The 22,374-nt window shown below is 35.8% G+C and overlaps 3 protein-coding genes across 3 annotated transcripts in view; 1 reads left to right on the top strand and 2 right to left on the bottom strand.

Moving 5' to 3' along the window:
- Positions 1–1,814, bottom strand: part of erbb3a (erb-b2 receptor tyrosine kinase 3a) — a 30,472-nt gene extending 28,658 nt beyond the window's left edge. Inside the window, exon 1 of the mRNA XM_016266960.1 lies at positions 1,056–1,814. Coding sequence (XP_016122446.1) covers positions 1,056–1,158 — 103 coding nt within the window. The 5' untranslated portion in view covers positions 1,159–1,814. The remainder of the gene's footprint in view (positions 1–1,055) is intronic.
- A 4,321-nt stretch (positions 1,815–6,135) lies between these two features.
- LOC107581311 (ADP-ribosylation factor 3) lies at positions 6,136–14,573 on the bottom strand. The gene is made up of 5 exons (XM_016266814.1): positions 14,499–14,573; positions 9,388–9,674; positions 9,010–9,120; positions 8,240–8,364; positions 6,136–7,478 (listed from the first exon to the last, which is right to left on the bottom strand). The coding sequence occupies exons 2-5, from the start codon at positions 9,533–9,535 to the stop codon at positions 7,317–7,319; spliced, it is 546 nt and encodes a 181-aa protein (XP_016122300.1). The 5' UTR covers positions 9,536–9,674; positions 14,499–14,573; the 3' UTR covers positions 6,136–7,316.
- Positions 14,574–17,118: 2,545 nt separating this feature from the next.
- fkbp11 (FKBP prolyl isomerase 11) lies at positions 17,119–22,029 on the top strand. Its single transcript, XM_016266815.1, has 6 exons — positions 17,119–17,643; positions 17,864–17,926; positions 19,900–19,987; positions 20,180–20,213; positions 20,387–20,457; positions 21,727–22,029. Exons 1-6 carry the CDS (start codon positions 17,530–17,532, stop codon positions 21,933–21,935), a joined length of 579 nt encoding a protein of 192 aa, XP_016122301.1. The 5' UTR covers positions 17,119–17,529; the 3' UTR covers positions 21,936–22,029.
- Positions 22,030–22,374: the final 345 nt, after the last annotated feature.

Below are 22,374 nucleotides of genomic sequence, written 5' to 3'. Positions count from 1 at the left end.
AAATCAGATTGGTCATGACGTGGGATTATGTGACTCTGTCCAGTAGTTTCACCTGTTGCCAGATCACCTGGACTACACACCTGTTGTTGTTCATGCCATTGTGCTCCACCCTTCTTAGTCAACACTACTGCACAGGCCAAAGATCAACCAGTGCATCAAATCACATCTCACTCTGTCTCTGTGTATGAGCCAAAACAGATTGTTTTCCTTGTGTTGTCTAGTATTTTCTTCATGGATACTTCCTGCATTTGATAATTCCTCATTAGCAAGTACAAATTATGTGAATGTACGCAATTTACAAAATACTGTATTTAACCACTGATGCAACCCAATATTTCAGATTTGGGTGGAATTAACAATAAAAACATACATTACGACTGACCACTATTTTGAAAACTGGGATCCTCTTTGAATAGGGCCACAGTTGATCTTCTGTGTAGACGAAACCAAAAAACTAGACAATATTCTAGCGAACGTTAATGAGATTCAGTACAAGAAGTAGGCAAATGCAGCTGGCATCACACGTTCAAACTCCTCTGTGATTTCTTCTTTTCAGAAGACAGCCGTTGAGTCAGGGAACAGGTTAAACTAAATCTACTGGTTGAGTCACTTGTTATTTGAACTGAGCACTGATTTAGTACAGGAACGAATCTCTCCTTTTACACTCACAGCCTAAGAAAAACAAACATATCTCGCTTAGACACAATGGTGCAGAAACAGGTTTTCTGAATGCATTAGCTACGGACAGCAACATCACTATTTTGGGATGTATATTGTGTAAGCACATATGGGTTTGAACACATTTTGTTACAAATTTGTGGAGCTGTTTGTAAAAACTCCTTTTAAATTATTAAATTTTACAATATTTGTATGCAAATTACACTTTATTATTACTATTACACTTGCATGAAATTTATGCAAAGTGTCACTTTAATAAAACAAGTAGCAAATGCATAATGCATTAGCATCCTAAATATTAAAATGCAAATGTTTATGCTATTCTCTTATGTCTTTCCAGGTGCATTGCGCATACAGTAAAAACAGATTTAGCCTACCTTCATGTTTACCTTCCTCTGTCTGAGCGCGCGCAGGTGAACGGAGCGCGAGACACAGCGCGAGCATCTGCAGCAGAGCAGCATTCATCTTCATCATCCTCATCCTCAGAATATTCCCAATGTGAGGTCAGTCCGTCAGTCTGAGCAGACAGTTAAATATTCATGGCCAAAGAAGCGGGGAAGAGATGATGCTCCCTTCACTTCGGCTTGTCCAAGTTTGACAGAAATTTGACAGACGTTTCTTTTCTCTCTCTCTCTCTCTCTCTCTTCTTTACTTTTTAATCCGAAAAGTTCCAAGTATTACATTCAGTGTAGAGCAAACGAAAAAATTACCAAGTAGTCCATTTCCGTTTGTTGCGGAAAAGTTTATAGACTTCTGCTATAAATCCTTCGGTATAGGCTACGTCAGTTCAAAGCTAGCACTCTGATTTAAACAAAAATTGTAATACAATCAATAGTTTGAGTTGAAAAGCTCCCAGAATACAGGCGAGGTTAAAAGGTTTGTAAATATGAAAAGGCTCGAGCACGCAGGAATGCCGTCTCGAGGTTTGTTACCTGTTTACGCGGACAGGTGAACGATGCTGAACGCTGATTGGGTCTGATCAAGGTGACGTCGACCTTGTAATTCCGAAGCCCGTGCACTGATTTATTTCAAACATGTAAACAAGTCATAAAGCCTTGATTGTGAACTCCTGACCGTCATAAACAGATGAATTTCCCTCAGTAAGCGACAGTCCTCACAGCCTACACTGAAAACACCGACGATATTGTGATAGATGTATGTGCTCTCGCGCTCTCTCTCTCTCTCTCCCTGTCCCTGAACAAACACATACACACATCCGGGCTTTGCTGTATCGATAATAATGTTATCTTGGAGTGAGGGTCTCATTGTGTGTAAGTCAAGGCTGGCATTGTGTCCGAGTATCGTCCACTAGTTTATCAGTGTTTCTTTGATGGCTCTGGACTCACAGTCTCACAAAGAACACTTTGTGCCTCAGTTCAGATGGCTTCAGACCTCCGAGACAAGAAAGTGTTTAGAGCACACTCTCAGACAAAATAAAATCATATTTTATTATTATTTTTATTTGTTTTTCCATTTTGATTTCCTTTTTGTAATGTATTCATTTGAATTCTATAAATTCTAAATGCCTCACAAATCACACATCACTCTGAAACAAAAACCACAGCAATTCGATAACTGTCAAAATAATATACACTGTAAAAAATAAATGTAATTTTAACAGTAAAATTTTGTAAAAACGCTACGGGAAAAAAACTGTTAATAGGTTAACAGTAAGTTCCCGTACTATATACAGGGAAAAACTGTAAAATATCTAACCAGACATTTCATGTAATTTTACAGTAAAATGCTGTTCATTTTATATTTTCTAGAAGTAAAAATAACAAATCAATGTATAATTTACAGTCAAAAACTGTAAACTGACATTACAGTTTTATACAGTTTTTGGCCGTAAATGTGTTTACAGTTTTTCTGTATTTTTTACAAAATTATTCTGGTAACCACAGCTGCCAAAATTATTTTGTAAAAACGACAGATTTTTTTTTACAGTGTACATTTGAATATTATTTTAGAAATTGTATTTAATTAAAATTTGTATATATTTATTTTGTTCCATTTTAATGTCATTTTTGGATTGTACTCACTGTAATTCCCCAACAGTAATCACTAAACTTTTACTCTCAAACACAGAAATCACATCAATTCAATAACTGTCAAAATAATATACACTGTAAAAAATAAATGTAATTTTAACAGTAAAATTTTGTAAAAACGCTACGGGAAAAAAACTGTTAATAGGTTAACAGTAAGTTCCCGTACTATATACAGGGAAAAACTGTAAAATATCTAACCAGACATTTCATGTAATTTTACAGTAAAATGCTGTTAATTTTATATTTTCTAGAAGTAAAAATAACAAATCAATGTATAATTTACAGTCAAAAACTGTAAACTGACATTACAGTTTTATACAGTTTTTGGCCGTAAATGTGTTTACAGTTTTTCTGTATTTTTTACAAAATTATTCTGGTAACCACAGCTGCCAAAATTATTTTGTAAAAACGACAGATTTTTTTTTACAGTGTACATTTGAATATTATTTTAGAAATTGTATTTAATTAAAATTTTTATATATTTATTTTGTTCCATTTTAATGTCATTTTTGGATTGTACTCACTGTAATTCCCCAACAGTAATCACTAAACTTTTACTCTCAAACACAGAAATCACATCAATTGAATAACTGACAAAATAATAATGTATATTTGTAATTATTATATACATTGTTATATTGTTTATTTTTTTTCCCATTTTTGTAATTTATTCTAAATGTCTCAACAGTATGAGAGCACACATCACATCCTGTGCCTCACAATAATGCATTTAATTGTAATCTAAAATAATTATTAAGCTTTTTTTATTTAAAAAATACACTTTATATATTTTTTCGTTATTATTAAGCATATTCCTTATAGTTCCTCAAATTTGACATGGCCCAAATGGATGCTACACGTTAATCAAATGATTATTTTAAAGTGTTTTTCTTTTCACAGCATGCAATGTTTTCTAATTGGTACTTTTTGAACAATTAACTTCTCCCTTGTTCTCCATTCAGACAGCATGTGAGTGTAGGCACAGTTGGAAAACAGGTTTTAAAGACCAGCTCTTCCTGCACTACCGGTTTGTATGAGGCACTGATTGAACAAACAAGTAGTACACACACAGACACACACACACACAGACAGACAGACTTACACAACAACCCTTAATGAATTCTTTACTGTCCTCTATATGCTCTGATACATCATATGCTATTTTTTCTTTTTACAGGGAAGTGCAGCGCATAAACAAGGTATTTTATGATTTTGAGACACATTCCTTGTTCGTTAATATCTCACCAGCCAACAGCATTATGGGCCAGAACACACTCCGATTGAGCTTTCTCACACACTTCCTACTTTGAACATCTCGTGGGTTTGTAAATGGTTCGCACTGTATATATTATACATTGGCAAGCACATATGCCGTAATGCTAATATGCTTTTTTTGTTCTTTACTTCCTTTCACAAAGTGAAAAGTGTCTGAAACTGTTGGTTTTCACAATAGTTCTGCCCTCTTCTGGTGGACATAAGGGACAGCAGTGCAGAAAGAGACTCGATATAGGCCTACTCCACGACTCCAGCTTAGAAGTTTCAAAGCACAGTTTATATTTGTGAGACGTTTACGATAAATAATGCAATCCATTAAAACTGTAATTAAATCTAGGATTAGACATGATCCATTTCTGGCGCCTACCAGAGATCAATATAAGACATTACACATAATATACAATATGATGAAGTCATTAGGTGGCTTTACTAAAGCATATTCCAGACCAGGAGGGATAGGTTTATTCTACAGTATCCACTATAATCTTCCAGCAGGTGTGGTCATTACATAAGGTTCTTATGTCCACTAAAAAAAAGTAGCATTAAAATGTAAAATGGAACCAACACAAAAGAGAGAAGACACAGCAAATAATTTTCATGTTTTTATTTGAGCGTAGCGTTACAGTCAGGGATCAGAGGGAGAGAAAGATTTTGGTGTCTACATCATAATAATCAACAATAATCTTTCTTAATCTACTGTAACAGATAATTACACATTTCATCCATGATTTCTAAGTTCTATTTATTTATTGATTATTCAGTGAGAAATTGTTTTCCTCTTCATTGATTATGTTCACTGACACTGTATAAGCCATTAAAATGATTTACCCAACACAGTAAAAAAATCAACAAAGAAAATGCATAAGCACACAGAGGTGAAAACACATTCACCAAAATAAATACATAAATAAAAATATAATATCGAAGAAGATCAAATCAAACTTTAAACCATCCTAAAAAGTCAACCCTAGCTACTCAATAAGCGCACAAACTATTTAATGCAAAGAATAAATGCTTTGAAAACAAGCAAACTACCTATTTGAGATTTTTTAACCCCTTTTGTTCCCAGATCAACTAAAACAAAACAACCAACTCAGTGACCCAATAACTTAGTTAATAAATAACCTTGTGAAAACACACTTTTGTAAGAAGATAAGGCCACAGAACTTAACAGACTGGACGATTCACACTGCAGACTTGTGTAGAACATATCGCTGTTTGCATTATATGCTGAAATACTACTGTAGAGTGTGCCAAACTGGATCATTTGAGGTTAAGTGTCTTGCTAAATAACACAATAAGTTTTGGTAACTCTCCCGTTCCTGCATCCCACACGCTACAGCGCTCAAAATAATACAAGACTCCATTCGAATCATGTCCTAAGTTGAAAAGACTTGCCTTTTATAATGTTCATACAGTCATAAGAGTCATAACAATGGGTTTTAGTGTAAAGGTGCTTGGTATTAAGTGGGAAGATGCCAAAAATGCAAACTAGAAAACAATGCTAGAAACACATACAATTACAAACAGACTGTGTTAGTGTTAGATTTTTGTGTGATGGATGGATTACCGACACACACGCAATGCAGGATAAGCAGTTTTGTTGTATTTACACTAGCTAGCATGGTAAAATAGGTAAGCATTTGATTTGTCCTTGTAGTCTGTAACAGATATAGATTATGTTATAGAATATGACGTGTTAAACACAAAAGACAACCTACTTTTAAATATACATATCTATATATTTTTCTCATTTCTGAACTGTAATAATCCAAAACACCATGAATAAAGCCCAAATGTGTGCACTGATTCAACAAATTCACATTCGTTGGGGGCGATATGTTAGTCTGAACCCACAAAACGCATTATGAGCATGAAACATGCAAACAAACACACAAGCAGACGAGTTATTATGCAGTTTGCCGCAGACCGTCCTTGTAGTCTGTAACAGATATAGATTATGTTATAGAATATGACGTGTTAAACACAAAAGACAACCTACTTTTAAATATACATATCTATATATTTTTCTCATTTCTGAACTGTAATAATCCAAAACACCATGAATAAAGCCCAAATGTGTGCACTGATTCAACAAATTCACATTCGTTGGGGGCGATATGTTCACAAAACGCATTATGAGCATGAAACATGCAAACAAACACACAAGCAGACGAGTTATTATGCAGTTTGCCGCAGACAACTGACATACCGAGGTTTAATGTATGTATGTATGTATGTATGTGTGTGCTGTTTTATGCTGTTCACTAATATGAAAGCAAAAGCAAAAAATGTAGTGTCATAACAATCTACTAATCATGTCAGTGGCAAATTAGTATAGCAACTATTAATAAAGGACTGTGTTAAACAGCATTTCACTATCTATCTATCTATCTATCTATCTATCTATCTATCGGACTAACAGCACAGCATGCATGCCATGCAGACAATGCTAGTGATTCGTTCAAAACATTACCCATGCAACAACTAGCCAAGTCAATTCTACAACAAAGGGGCGTTTGATTGGAAAAAGCTTTATTTACAGCTTCACTTGAATGCGAATTATGGTGGACAACTCAACAGCACCACGTTTGACTCACAATTTAGGCGAGGGATGTGTGATGATAAGCGACATTCGTTGTACAGCGTCCATTCTAGTACACCACGGCCACAAAGCAGCATGCACCACCAACCAGCTTTGTGTGACTAAACACGCACATGTAGCTCTAACCTCTAATACACCACAACGCTTAACACGACACCGAGAGAAAGAGCCATGCAAAACACAGCAGGGTATCTAACGCAATCACGAACCGCCGGGATCGCAGACTGTGGATATTGTGTGCGTGAAGAGGCAAACTGCATCATAATCGCATCTACGGAGCATTTCGACAACACGAGGAAATACATAAGCATATTACATAATACATGAGCACGCTCAGACCCAACGATCTTTATCATGGCAGTCAAGGACAACACTGATCACTGATTGTAAACACGTGAGCGAGAGAGGGAGAGACGATAAAATCTACTAAACGTTGATGCTATAAACCGACACCTTTCGTACAGTGAAATGGAAAAGTTAACAGAGGAAATATTGATCTGCGTGTGAATGCGTGTGCGTACAAACCTACAGATGATTTACACAGAGCACAGAAGGCTCCATAAACCACATACTGTGTTTTTCCAGAATACAACCAAAAAAGAACGAAAATTAAACAAAGAGAAACCAAACATAATGATTCCAAAGGCCAAATTAGTCCCACCCCTTTCCCAAAGCGAGAGACGGCCACGTAATGCAAATCCCGCCCCTCACTTCTTATTCTTGAGCTGATTGGCGAGCCAGTCGAGCCCTTCGTACAGACCGTCGCCGCTGGTCGCGCAGGTCGCTTGTATATACCAGTTGCGATGGCGGAGCGAATGGAGGCCGAGTTTGTCTGTGATCTCAGCTGCATTCATAGCGTTTGGCAGATCCTGGAGTCAAGGAGGAATAAAACAAGAGAGTAGATTGTGAAATTGAATATTTGCTTAGATAGGACCAGATATTTTTATTCTAAAATAAATATACAATTTAGCCACAGAAATACAGACGATAGATTATGGACTGCCCATTGATGGACATGTTTTCTGTTTCTATAAAATGTTATGCTAGTGACCTATATACTAATATTGAAAAGTTTGAGGAAGACTTTTTAATGTTTTTGAAAGAAGCTCACTAGGACTGCATTTATTTGATAAAAAGACACTTAAAACGGTAATATTGTGAAATAGCATTACAATTTAAAAATAAGTGTTTTCTATTTGAATACATTTTAAAATGTAATTTTTTCCTGTGTTGGCAAAGCTGGATTTTCAGCATCATTACTCCAGTCTTCAGTGTCACGTGATCCTTCAGAAATCATTTTAATATGCTGATTTGCTGCTCAATAAGCATAATTTCTTGTTATTATGTTGAAATTTTTTTTTGTTGCTTAATTTTTTGGAAAATCCATGTTTCCTGGGTTATCTATGAATAGAAAGTTTAAAAGAACAGCATTTATTTGAAATAGAATTTGTGCTGTGACAATGTAAAAGTATAGTTTACTGTCACTTCTAATTATTTAATTCTTGCTGAATAAATATGACCCCAATCTTTTAAATGGTGATTAAATATGAAAATATGAAATATTTTTTGGACATATAAATTTGTGATCTGTCAGGTAGTAGGGATGCTTTAATAAACAAAATCACAGTACCTGTTTGTTTGCAAAGACAAGAAGGACAGCATCACGCAGTTCGTCTTCTGCAAGCATCCTCATTAACTCCTCCCGCGCCTCGTTAACTCTCTCCCGATCGTTGCTGTCAACCACAAAGATAAGACCTAAGGAAAGAAAAATGAGCAGAGATAAAGAATATAGAGACTTCATTTAATTCAACGAGCAACAAACATTAACACGACTCAAAAAATACACAGATTGTATTCAGCTATGCAATGTTTTGTTTAAAAAGAACATGTTTATTTGAGCTATTTTACACTAAGATGTGGACATGTTAACCAGTGTTATTTTAGTATCATTGAGGTACTAATAGTTTTTTTCAATATTTTCCATTTTCTGTTATGTGTTTTTGTCATCATTATTAGTTTTTTATATACATTATATATTTTATATAAAGAATATATATTTTTCTATAGTTTTTTGTATTTCAGTTTTAGTTATATATTAAAACATAAAGTTAAACTAAAATGAAAATGAATAATGTTGCCTAGGGAACTATTCCAATAAAATACATTTTTACAAATATTACATATTTTCAAGTAACAAAAACATGGTTTTAATTTTAGTTAGCTATAATAACCCTGCTTGATGTTTACAAGGTGGCTCTGCAGGACCAGCCATGTAAATGCAGTGTGTGCTCACTGAACACAACACAAACTACACAGACACACCAAATTACAATCATTTACACAGTCAACTCAATCCAGCTTGTGTTTTAGTGGGAGACGTGGAGTGTATGTGTAACTCACCCTGTGTATTTTGAAAGTAGTGTCTCCAGAGTGGTCTGATTTTATCCTGACCACCCACATCCCACACAGTGAAGCTGATGTTCTTGTACTCCACTGTCTCCACGTTAAAGCCTTAAAACACAAACACAAACATCACAAACTTACACTGTGTGGCCCAGAATCACAGTACAATTCAGTTACTGTACATTCACCTCACAGCAACTGTAAAAATATAATGGCTCTATATGAAATACATAAAGTAAATACAAATTTATACACTGTGTGTTTGAAATGTCATTGTGTCTCAGACCTTAAATTCTGCCTAAGGATGAACAGATACCTGTATAATAGTATTGTAAGTCAACATGACAATAGAATAAAGTAAGAGAAGGATTTTACCAATGGTTGGGATGGTGGTCACGATCTCTCCCAGCTTCAGTTTGTAAAGGATGGTGGTTTTACCAGCAGCATCTAATCCAACCATCAGAATTCTCATCTCTTTCTTCCCTATCAGACTCTTCAGCAGATTGCCAAAAATATTCCCCATGATTCAATGTTTTGCTTCGTCTAGCCAATCGCAATCCAGAAAGCTGTGAGTCCTTGGTGTGGAACAATTGACTGAGGTAAAAAAAAACTGAAAGCCTTGGTTATTTAGGTTACTTAGCTGAGAAAAAGAATCTAGAGTCCTGGAAAGGGGAAAAGAAGAGGAAATGTTATTCTCACTCTCATAAAATGTGCACTTTTTTTTAGCAAGGACATATTAAATTAATCTTATTAACTAAAATTATATTTCAAAGTAACGCTGTTCTTTTGAACGTACTATTCATCAAAGAATCCTGAATAAATGCATCATAACAAATATTAATAATAAGAAGAACCATTCTCAATATTGATAATAATAAAAAAAATGTTTCATGAAATCAGCATATTAAAAGGATTTTTCAAGAATCATGTGACACTGAAGACTGAAGCTTTGTCATCACTAGAATAAATTACATTTAAAAATTATTTGGTAACACTTTACTTGAAGGGGTGTGCATAAGACTGACATGACACCTTCATAATCATGACATGACACATGTCATGAATATGAAGGAGGTTTTATGCATGTTTATGACAACTGTCATTAAGTGTCATTCACTCAGTTATGTCATTTTTAATGCAAATATGACATTATTTGACCTAACCCTACCCCTACCCTTACCCCTAACCATAACCCATAACAAAGACATCTCAAACAATGTAATCTTTGCATTAAAATTACATAACTGAGCGAATGACACTTAATGACAGTTGTCATAAACATGCATAAAAAACCCTTCATATTCATGACATGTGTCATGTCATGATTATGTAGATGTCATGTCATGATTATGAAGGTGTCATGTCAGTCTTATGCACACCCCTTCAAGTAAAGTATAACCAATTATTTCAATAGAAAACAATTATTTCAAATTGAAATATTACTGTTTTTTATTTACGGTATATTCGATAATAAGAATGAGAGACTTTATTCCAAAACAGTAAACAGTAGTGTAGGCATGTATGTACAGTTATACACTCCATGAAAAAAAGGTACAAAAGCTGTCACTTTTCAAAAGGTACTTTTTGTTCCTTTTAGGTGCTAATATTTACTTTTTATAGATACTAATACATACCTTTATGGTACAAATATGCATCCTCATATTGCAGCAAATGATCTACATAAAGTGTGATTCAGTTGGACTGACTGAATTTAACATGTAAATCATGAGCAGTGCAATCTGAACATTTCAGCCAAACATTATTTCACCTGCTGTAATCACACAAAACTGATTATCAAAGACGCATTTGGAAGTTGCAAGCGGATTGAATGAACATGATGCTTTTGGATGTGTATACATTTCTGATCTTCACTAGTCTGCTTTATGTGTACAAGCTACATACTGAACTGAAGAAACTATGATCCTGCCATGTCTTCAGGCCATTCAGCAATCTGTTCATCCCTCTCATATCCCGCCTTCACATGAACCCCCAATAGTCATCCCTGAACATTCCCAGATGGAGTTATCCGAGATGTTGAACACATTCCCCGATAACCGTGTTGTCCTAATTCACGAATTTGTCAATGTATAAAGCTTAAATTTGAAATTAAACGTGTTTAAGGGAGACTGAGGTTAGTCACACAGTGGCTTTATCAAAGGAAATGTAAGGCTTTGAGTCAAATGTCCAAATACACAAATCTATATTTTCTCTAGCAGTGTGTTGTGTGTCATTGTGTGTTTGTTTCAAACACCTAGTTTTAAACACTTTTAAAGGAATAGGTGACCCAATAATGAAAATTTGCTGAATATTTACTTCAGGTCATCCAAGAAGTAGATGAGTTTGTTTCGTTTTTGGAACAGATTTGGAGAAATTTAGCATTACATCAATGGATCCTCTGCAGTGAATGGGTGCCGTCAGAATGAGAGTTCAAACAGCTGATAAAAAAACATCTTGATAATCCACAAGTAATCCACACCGCTCTAGTCCATCAATAAAAATCTGAACATCTGTGCGTTTGTGAGAAACAAATCCTTTAAGATGTCCACAAGTCCATCAAACTGTTACTTCCAGCTAAAATACAAGTCCTCGATCCTTAAAGGGTTAGTTCCCCCAAAACTGAAAATTAGGCTGCGTTTTACTCACCCCCGAGGCATGCTAGGTGTATATGACTTTCTTCTTTCAGACGAATCCAGTCGAAGTTATATAAAAAATTGTCTTTGATCTTTCAAGCTGTTTAATGCCACTCAGCGGGTGTTGCAGTGCATCAGTCCAAAAGAAGTGAAATAAAAAGCGCCCATCCATAAAAAAAAGTGTCTCACACGGCTCCGGGGGGTGAACAAAGGCCTTCTGTAGTGAATCGATGCATTTTTGTAAGAAAAATATCCATATTCAAAAGTAATAATCACTTGAATCTAGCTTGCGCTCACTGTTGTAAACAGAAGCAGTTCTGGGGGAATGACGTATGAGGTCGGCTTTGCTCATGCGCCGCTCAGAAGTGACGCACGTGGAAGCGCAGCGGAGAGATCAAAACAAAACAACAGTCGAGAATGAGGGGCACAAAACGAGGATTTGTAAAGAAGAATGTCAGAGGGTTTTGATATAAGTCAAGAGGAGACTGGTTTTCCTTTGCTAAAGTAAGGAAACTTTGCTTCCTTTGCTCCTGTTAACAAACGTTGGTTTTCACGAGACTCACCTGCGCATACACAACGCTGACCTCATACGTCATGCTCCCGGAACGGCTTCTGTGTACATCTGTTGGTGCAAGCTACATTAAACTGATTATTACGTTTTGAATATGGATATTTTTCTTACAAAAACGCATCGATTCACTACAGAAGGCCTTTGTTCACCCCCCGGAGCCGTGTGAGACACTTTTTTTTATGGATGGGCGCTTTTTATTTCACTTCTTTTGGACTGAAGCACTGCAACACCCCCCCTGAGTGCCATTAAACAACTTGAAAGATCAAAGACAATTTTTAATATAACTCCGACTGGATTCGTCTGAAAGAAGAAAGTCATATACACCTAGGATGCCTCGGGGGTGAGTAAAGCGCAGCCTAATTTTCATTTTTGGGTGAACTAATCCTTTAATACTGTTTTCACCAGTTAAAAAGTTTTATAAATCAGAAGAGAAATATACACAGCGAAAACAGTCTAAACAGTTCTAAACAAATAGAAAAAAACCAGGGGATGGACTTTTTCACTGGAGAAAGTGTTATTATGAATTATGGACTTGTGTTTTAGCCGGAAGCAAGGATTTTAAGTTAAAAATGCCTAATGATGGATTTGTGTTTTACAAATGTGATAAACTGATGCTTGCTGTTGAAGTGGAGTCATGTGGATTATTGTGATGTTTTTAGCAGCTGTTTGGACTCTCATTCTGACGGCACCCATTCACTGCAGAGGATCCAGTGGTGAGCAAGTGGTGTAATGCAAAATTTCTCCAAATTTGTTCTGATGAAGAAACAAACTCATCTACTTCTTGGATGACGGCCTGAGGGTGAGTAAATGTTCAGCAAATTTCATTTGTTAATTCTGTCCATCAAACTGAAATACCAATTATCAAATTCTTGCTATGACTGTTGGTTAAACAAATCCAGGCTAAAACAAAACACAATAAAAAGCACATTATTGACACACGTTCAGATTTTAAATGAAAATGTTAAACTGCGAGCACAGGACCTGTAAAAACATTTTATGTCAGCATAGTTTCTCAAATGTTTTAAATGTCGTAATTAAAAAATATATATTTTACATTTTACATGTTTGCCATTACGTGACTTGTACTGTGTTAAAAAAATTAAATTTTGCTGAAAAAAGTTTAAAAAAAAATTAAAGAATAGCATGTCCATATTTAACGACTTGTTTTGTGTTTCAAAATTTTAATTTTGCTGAAAAAAAAGAACAAAAATAGCATGTCCATATTGTGACAGCTTATAATGTCTCAATGCCCTGCTACTGGGTTATGTTGCCACCAAATGTCAAAGTGTGTTAATTTGTATCTTTCTATTTTCCTAGCCACAGTGGAAATGTTAAATAGAGTTTGTTTCCTAAAACATGCCTAGAAAGAAACTGACTTTTAAAAATAAATCTATTCTGAGTAATAATGACAGAAGTGTGACAACTAGCCTTGGCCTCCCCTTTAAAATCAAGACAAAAGATAACAATATTAAAGCTGCATAACCAGCATGAAAGTATACTTAATGCACATGTAAATGTGTCCACTAAGACAGTAATACGAGAAGGTGTTTGTGATGAATAATAATCTGATAATGATGCTGCGGGGGTCTGACTCCGGCGGAGCTGTCCATGGTGCTGACGCCCCGACCCACCTCCAGCAAACCCCTTCCACACAAAACACATCACGATTATCATTTCCAATTATTTTTGTAACAGACTTCGTCGTTTTTTAAAGGCTTCCTTGTTTCTGAATGAGTCTCCTCAAACCCGTGCAAGAGACCCCAACAATGTAGTCACGAGACACCGAAATACAACTGCGCTAGACGGAGGTCCATCTAATACGATGGTCTTTAAAAACATTAATATGGCTCTAAATTCATAATTTAGATTACTGCCGGCTTGTTGGAGCTCATAAAGGCCTACGACCCTTTGACAATGTCGGCGTAGGACACAAAGATCGGAGCTTCTCCGTGAAGAGAGGCGTTTGGCACGAAGCAGATGGATGAAATTGTTCTTATGCAAGATCACTACAATTCATGCAAAAGCAAACCAGAATCAATTCAAACCCGAGCTGTCATAATATCTGAAGAGGCGTAAGACAGCAAGCACATCATCTGGGATACAGATCTTCATTCATTTGGAGAGATAGAGAGACGCTACGTGCCTCGCGGAAGGCCTGTCGCCTTTCTGTTTCCAGCAGCGCTGTCACATTTCACCAAACGTACAGACAACATTTCAACCCGTCAGAACCACTTCCAAACGCTTCGTTTTAAAGCAAACACAACAACTGAACGTATCCGCATTACCTTGCGAGCTGACACCAGCCGATTTTGGACACGGAGAGACAGAGAGAAAATCTCACGAGAGTTCACGCCGACAGCACGGGCTTGGATGGGGATTTCTCGCGATGTTTGGTTTTCGCATCTTGAGACTGCCTCCAGTCAGGTCAGGTAGCATATAGCCAAACAAATGAGATGTCAAGGAAATGCTTGAGGTGTCACAAACAGTGTTGGGGAAAGTTACTTTTAAAAGTAATGCATTACAATATTGCGTTACTCCATAAAAAGTAACTAATTACGGTACTTAGTTACTTTTTATGAAAAGTAATGCGTCACGTTCCTTTTGCGTTACTTTTAAAAATCTGGACAGGGCTTGCTTGTTTGCTTTTAAAATAAAAAAGTTCTATTTTTGGCAAATATAAAAGCCTTTTCACACCTAAAGTGAAATGAATAAGCCTCAGGCTGAAGGGAAAGTAAATTTACGTCCGTACAGTAGAATGCAGAAGAAGATATTTCAACACACTTAAATAAATAAAAAAATAAAATAAACACACAAGTGTTTGTCTAGAGTTATTTCTGCTTATTAGTACGGTTGAACTGCATCATCGAAGGTCAGAAGCAAAGACATTGGTTAATAGAATGGGATTAAATACATAAAGGATATTTGTGTTGTTTAACATTCAATTATTGCAGGTTTGCGTCATATTCTGAGTTGCATTATTTTTATTCATTTTGAGGAATACTGAATCTGTGTTTTTTTTTTTGTGTGAGTGAGATGAATTAATGTATATTCATATTTATTTTAGAACTACAGTAACATCTTCTGATTTCTCTCAACATGGGGACAGGAGAGCTGTCAATCAATAAATTGGAAAAAAAAGTAAATTGCGTTACTTATCTGAAAAAGTATTCTCTTGTAAATTAAAAAGTAATGCGTTACTTTTCTAGTTACTTGAAAAAAGTAATCTGATTATGTAACTCGCGTTACTTGTTATATATTACCCCAACACTGGGCACAACACAACCGTCCTTCAAAATACAACTTCCCTGGAAATTCTTAGTAAATATCTAGCATTTTTGTATTGAAGCATAAAATGTGTAGGCCTGCATTTATTTTTCACCCATTTAGGGCTATTTGAGGGAAACAAAAGGGAAAATAAAAAGACATTTTAAGTCTTGAAATTAAACAATAAATAAACTGTTAAACTGATGGTTAATATGAAATAGTTTAGTAACTTAAATCACATGGCGGTCTACTCCAGACTTGTTATTGTTTAGTAACTATACTAAAACCATTACAAATTATAATTACTTGTAATTAAATAAACAATTACTGAAATAACTATTTGAAATGTTTTATTTCTGCTAGTGGCCAAGGCAAGGCATTTCTCATTTTCATTTAGTTTATGCTAAAGCACTAAAATAATTAAAACTATGTAAATTAAAACTTAATATGAACTAGCCTACATCAATATATTTCAATAAAAACTAAAAAATAATAATAATAAAAAAACTAAATACACAAAATTATTAAAACGTAACCTAAAATTACAATGAAAACAGAAAAATAAAAAGTCTAATTCAAAATATTAACAAAAACTATAATGGTAGGGATACTAAAATAACATTAGCTAATGATAATAAAATAACTATAGTAAAAAGTGATAATAAAATAACATAACTTGCAAAGATAACATGATAACTCAAAGATAACTTAAAGGGATAGTTCACCCAAAAATGAAAATTCTGTCATTAATTACTCACCCTCATGTCGTTCCAAACCCGTAAGACCTTCGTTCGTCTTTGGAACACAAATTTACAAATTTACGTTCAGCATGTGCGTGCTGTCTACTGAATGTAAACAACGGCGATTACGTTGAATACGTTCTGGGGTACTCTTCAAAATGGCGGAAGACGGTAACGCGGGGAGAAGAATTGTTGAATATGTTGTTATTATTGTTTTCTTTGCGTACAAAAAGTATTCTTGTAGCTTCGGAAAATTACGGTTGAACCCCTGATGTCACATGGACTATTTTACCGATGTCCTTGCTGCGTTTCTGGACCTGGGAACATTTCAGTTGCATTGATGTCTACGGAGGGTCAGAGAGCTCTCAGATTTGATCAAAAACATCTTCAATTGTGTTCCGAAGATGAGCGAAGGTCTTACGGGTTTGGAACGTCAGGAGGGTGAGTAATTAATGACAGAATTGTCATTTTTGGGTGAACTAACCCTTTAAAAATATAAAAATAAGATGTGAATTCAAAGAAGAAAATAATTATAGGCTACTAGGGTAGGCTACGCCTTTATAGCTTATTTATGGTGCAAAAGCATTATAGACTATAGATAAAAATTTATATAATTCGCATTCATCTTTATCTATGCACAATCAGCTTGTAACACTCCAAAGAGAAAGGAAAACTTGACCCCTTTAAAGTTTATTGTAAAGAAAATAATCTTAAAGCTGTAGTGCCTACTTTTCGGATCATAAAATACTTCTTGCTCATTGCTCATTGGTTCAACGTGGCGGGGGCGGGGCTATCTGTTTGCGAAACCAATGGAAGACGGGGGAGTTGTCAAGAAACTTGTTTGACAACAACTATTATTTTTGCAGTTCCGGTTACTGACGCTTGTTTTGCAGAAATTACACACTTCGCCTTTAAACAAATCAAGAAAAAAAGGACGCAGTAGTGCTTTTCTCAAGCGCAGAATCTCACGCGCCCTCTAGCAGGGCAGTTCTCTAACAGCAGCAGCAGCAGCAGCCATGTGGAGGGACTTCTGGGATGCTGGCGGATTATAAGGCGGGGATTCCAGTGACCCAGGTATTGGTCCAGTGCTCGGGGGTCGTCTAACCCCACCGTTATCTCTTCACTATAATAACACATCAGCTTTAACTGGCATCTCGCCTTCGGTGACTTCTTGTGTCCGAGTATTTATCGGCTCTCTCAGCGCCGCAGGCTGCAGTGGGGCGACTCTTGAGACGGAAGCGAGCCACTTAGAGTAGCTTTGATCATTTTAGTGGTTATTGTTGGTGCTGATTGTCTCATAACGTGAGACACGATGCGAATTCGGACAGGAATCGCCTTGATTTTTCTCGCAGCTTTTGCATTTGTTGCAGCTGAGGACGCAGATAGCAAAGAAAGCGTGATCGAACAGTTGGTTGTGGAGACGCTGGTAAGCTGGGTCAACTTTTATTTGAATGAATGACTAGAGTGACTATTACTACAAGAGTCCACTAGCGGCTCGCTGCATGCGTGCTTTGATGACAAATGCACATTCACGTATCAATGCAAACATGCAGATCTTTTTTTAGTACAGTCGATGGTCTGCGCATTTCACTTCCTTACGCCGTCCACTCTAATATTTCTCAATATTATGTTTTTGACCATTTTAGGTGAAGCCAGAGACATGCACGATTACATCAGAGATGGGAGACACGCTTCAAATCCATTACACGGTAATAAATATAACGCGTTGCGCCTTTACAGCCTATTGTGTTGTAAAGCGAGGCACCTCCCAATGAAATATCTTGGTATGATTGACATAAAATGCGTCAAAATGGACTCTTGGGGGGTTATTTGCACGTGAAGTCGTTCAGTGATGTGGCAGACTCGAGCTGACATCTGGACTCGCCTTTCTGGCAGAAAATAGAGTTATAATGCAGTACGAGAGAGAGATGAACACGATGAACACATGCCTCTTTAGTTCATACAGAATAGAAGTTCATCGTGGAGTCACCTTTCTGTTTCGAAATGCAGTTATTTGTAATAGTATTTTAGTTTTAAGCGAAAGCAAATGTTGAGGAGGAGGCGGAGCAACACGTCAGCATTTGAGTCAGAGCGAGCGCGCGGTGACCGACTCGAGAGAGCGCTGTAGGAACGTATGAGAGGAGGCCGAGTTTTTATTCTTTTATTTAAAAAAATTTTTTTTTGCTCCCGTGAATAGTTCTCGGTGCATCAAAGTATTTACTAAAAAATAAAAAATTTAAAGAGAATTTGACACATTACATTTTGTGACAACTTGTAATAAAAACTACGTAGATATATAAAAAAAAAAAAAAAATAATAATAATAAAAGGACAAAAACGCAACAAAATGACTAAACTTTAAAATGACAAAGCATTACAGAATAGCTCACTTTAAAACCGAAAATATAAATGCGTTTCATTAAAAATATGAATAAATCTATAATAGTATATTAATGATACTATAATAACACTATATATACACAGGTATAAGTTCACTACACACACACACACAGGTTTACATTTGTGAAAAGTGGGGACTCTCCATAGGCGTAATGGTTTTTATACTGTACAGACCGTATATTCTATTGCCCTACACCAACCCTACCCCTAAACCTACCCCTCACAGGAAACTTTGTGCTATTTCAGATTTTCAATACACTCCATTCTGTGTGATTTATAAGCGTTTTGAAAAGTGGGGACATGGAGTAATGTCCTGAAAAGTCCCCTTCTCCTTGTAATACCTGTCATACCCTTGTCATTATACAAATTTATGTCCTCATTTGTCACAAAAACGCGAACACACACACACACACACACACATATATCATGTTTAAACTGTAGACATACTGTCTCAAACATTTTTGTTTTATTAATCATTAATTATATTATGATTATATAATTATACGAATACTTATTATTCATGAAATATTCTATTAAATATATACTACCATTCAAATGTCATACACATATACACAAATTATGTTTTGGTCAACAGAAATTGTAATTAATACAATTTTAGCATGTAAAACACCTGGTGACAACATGCCCCAACCTGATTATTATTATTATTTTGTCTTTGTATAACACTAGTGCTTCCAAAACGTTTACAAGTGAATCCACAATTCCAGCATCCTGGCAGTGACCTGGTGGCGGCTATCACCTTTTATTACATTTTATTACTTACATTTTTTTGTATTAAGTTCTATATGTATTTACAACAAATAATTTGCTGCATCTACATAAAAATGAATGCAACTGACCTGCAACACCATAATTATATTATGATTATATAATTATACGAATACTTATTATTCATGAAATATTCTATTAAATATATACTACCATTCAAATGTCATACACATATACACAAATGATGTTTTGGTCAACAGAAATTGTAATTAATACAATTTTAGCATGTAAAACACCTGGTGACAACATGCCCCAACCTGATTATTATTATTATTTTGTCTTTGTATAACACTAGTGCTTCCAAAACGTTTACAAGTGAATCCACAATTCCAGCATCCTGGCAGTGACCTGGTGGCGGCTATCACCTTTTATTACATTTTATTACTTACATTTTTTTGTATTAAGTTCTATATGTATTTCAACAAATAATTTGCTGCATCTACATAAAAATGAATGCAACTGACCTGCAACACCGTTTCTCCTGTCCTGCGCAGGGTCGGTTAATGGACGGGAAGGTGATTGACACCTCTCTGTCTCGTGAGCCTCTGGTCGTAGAGTTGGGCAAGAGGTCTGTCATCACAGGTATGAGGCTCCACCACTGCAGTCCAACACCAAATTATGTTATATTCATAACAACAGAACTTTTTTTTTTAGAGAAAGACAGTTATGATAACTAAGGTCATGTTTTCTTTTGCAATCCATGGAAATAAACAGAAATGATGTGCTGTTTCCACAATTGCACATATCTTTAAAACACACTATTTTGCTCGGCAGGCCTAGAGCAAGCCCTGGTCGGATTGTGTGAAGGGTAAGTTGAAGTCAGCGCCTGCTTGTCACTTGGCAATGCATGTAGGCAGAGACAGTAAAAGTACAGCGATTGAATATGTTGAAGAACACTTCAAGAAAAGGTCTTTTAGGGTGAAGTCTGAATCATCCACTTTAAAGTCCGTTTCAGTCTTTTCTGGCTCTGTTTTGGCACAGACAAAAAATCAAAGCCACGATTCCAGCTCATCTCGCGTATGGAAAGAGAGGATTCCCTCCAACCATTCCAGGTAGCATTCTCATACATTTAAAGTGGCTTTAAACTAGCAAAGCTGGTAATGATTTAAAAAAAAAAATTGTAAGTTGAAGTCAGCGCCTGCTTGTCACTTGGCAATGCATGTAGGCAGAGACAGTAAAAGTACAGCGATTGAATATGTTGAAGAACACTTCAAGAAAAGGTCTTTTAGGGTGAAGTCTGAATCATCCACTTTAAAGTCCGTTTCAGTCTTTTCTGGCTCTGTTTTGGCACAGACAAAAAATCAAAGCCACGATTCCAGCTCATCTCGCGTATGGAAAGAGAGGATTCCCTCCAACCATTCCAGGTAGCATTCTCATACATTTAAAGTGGCTTTAAGCTAGCAAAGCTGGTAATGATTTTTTTTTTAAATGATTAAATGGATAAGATGTTATGTTCATAACAACAGAACTTCTTTAGGCTGAATACAGTTTTGTATAGTTTAGGTTGACTGCAATGTCATTTTGAATTTGAGAAGGATGGTTATGATAACTAAGGTCATGTAAATCCAATAAAATATCTTTATAAATATCTTTAAAACATGTTATTTTGCTTGGCAGGTCTAGAGCAAGCCCTGGTCGGATTGTGTGAAGGGTAAGTCACGCCTGTATGGTACTTGAGAATGTACAATTGTGGCAATACTTGTAGGCAGAGACGGTAAAAATTCAGTGATTGAATAATATGTTCAAGACTACTGCAAGAAAAGGTCTGAATCACTCACTTTAAAGTCCTTTTTTTCAGTGTTTTCTATCTATGTTTTTGCACAGACAAAAAATCAAGGCCACGATTCCAGCTCATCTCGCGTATGGAAAGAGAGGATTCCCTCCAACCATTCCAAGTAGCATTCTCATACAATTAAAGTGGCTTTAAACTAGCAAAGCTGGTAATGATTTAAAAAAAAAAATTATTAAATGGATAATTCACCCAAAAATAAAAATTCTTTCATCGCTTGCTCACATTGATGTATGTATGTAGAACATGAAAAAAGATATTTGAAAGAATGTTGGTAGGCAAGCAGTTTCTGTTCCCATTGACTTACATTGTATGGACAAAAAATAAAAAGTCAATGGGAGCTAAAACTGTTAGGCTATCAGTATTCCTCAGAATATCTCCTTTCATGTTCCACAGAAGATAGAAAGTCATACAGGTTCTGGGTGAGTAAACAATGACAGAATTTTCTTTTTTTGGGGGGACTCTCCCTTTAAATCATGTTCCGTGTGATTATTAATCTATTGTGTATCTCTCCATCTCTCTTTCCTCACAGGGGACAGCACACTTGAGTTTGAGGTGGAGGTGATCTCTCTGTCACAGCAAACGCCGTGGCAGAAGCTAGTTAATGACATCTTGCCTCTTTTGTGCTTGGCGCTGGTTCCCACTTTACTGGGTTTAGTGGGTCTCTACCTCTACAACAAAGCACATGCACAACCTCACGGCAAGAAGAAGAGCAAAGACAAGAAAAGCAAGAAGAAATAAGTTTTAAAGCCAAAAAGAATAAACTATTTAAATAATTGGTGCTTTCTATTTTTTTTTCTTGTGACTTATTTGAGGACATTAAAACATTCAATTAAAACGCTCCTATGTTTACATGTAAGTCATTGAACAGATGCATTTATCTAGAGCCACTTACAAAAGGTGCCTTAGTATGTACAGTGGCCCCAAAAAGTATTTCAACTAAGTATTTCTATAGGTGTATTTAGAAGAATTTCAAAGCATAACAGAAATAGAGAGAAAGCAGGTATAATTTGGGGGTTTTGTAATTTATTCACACACTGTTTAGCCTAAACATTCTGCCTCAAACATCTCTGAAATATTATCCATTTTCAATTAAATATACTCTACCATTCAAAATTTGGGAAGATTTTTAAAAACATTTTAGAGTTCTCTTATATTCCCCACGGCTTTACTTGTTGAT

This window comes from Sinocyclocheilus grahami, unplaced genomic scaffold (assembly GCF_001515645.1).
Source record: "Sinocyclocheilus grahami isolate Dianchi unplaced genomic scaffold, SAMN03320097.WGS_v1.1 scaffold34.1, whole genome shotgun sequence".
Lineage (NCBI taxonomy): Eukaryota > Metazoa > Chordata > Actinopteri > Cypriniformes > Cyprinidae > Sinocyclocheilus > Sinocyclocheilus grahami.
The sequence above is the reverse complement of the archived record's forward strand: the minus strand, read 5'-3'. Positions and strand labels throughout refer to the sequence as shown.

What these genes read in the sequence shown, in the direction of transcription:
- LOC107581311 (XM_016266814.1), bottom strand. Translation starts at nt 9,535, where the DNA reads ATGGGGAATATTTTTGGCAATCTGCTGAAGAGTCTGATAGGGAAGAAA. An exon ending in GACCACCATCCCAACCATTG is followed by an intron (nt 9,121 to 9,387) that starts GTAAAATCCTTC and finishes TTGTGTTTTAAG; the next exon opens with GCTTTAACGTGGAGACAGTG. An exon ending in CTACTTTCAAAATACACAGG is followed by an intron (nt 8,365 to 9,009) that starts GTGAGTTACACA and finishes TTCTTTCCTTAG; the next exon opens with GTCTTATCTTTGTGGTTGAC.
- fkbp11 (XM_016266815.1), top strand. Translation starts at nt 17,530, where the DNA reads ATGCGAATTCGGACAGGAATCGCCTTGATTTTTCTCGCAGCTTTTGCA. An exon ending in AGTTGGTTGTGGAGACGCTG is followed by an intron (nt 17,644 to 17,863) that starts GTAAGCTGGGTC and finishes TGACCATTTTAG; the next exon opens with GTGAAGCCAGAGACATGCAC. An exon ending in CAAGAGGTCTGTCATCACAG is followed by an intron (nt 19,988 to 20,179) that starts GTATGAGGCTCC and finishes TTTGCTCGGCAG; the next exon opens with GCCTAGAGCAAGCCCTGGTC.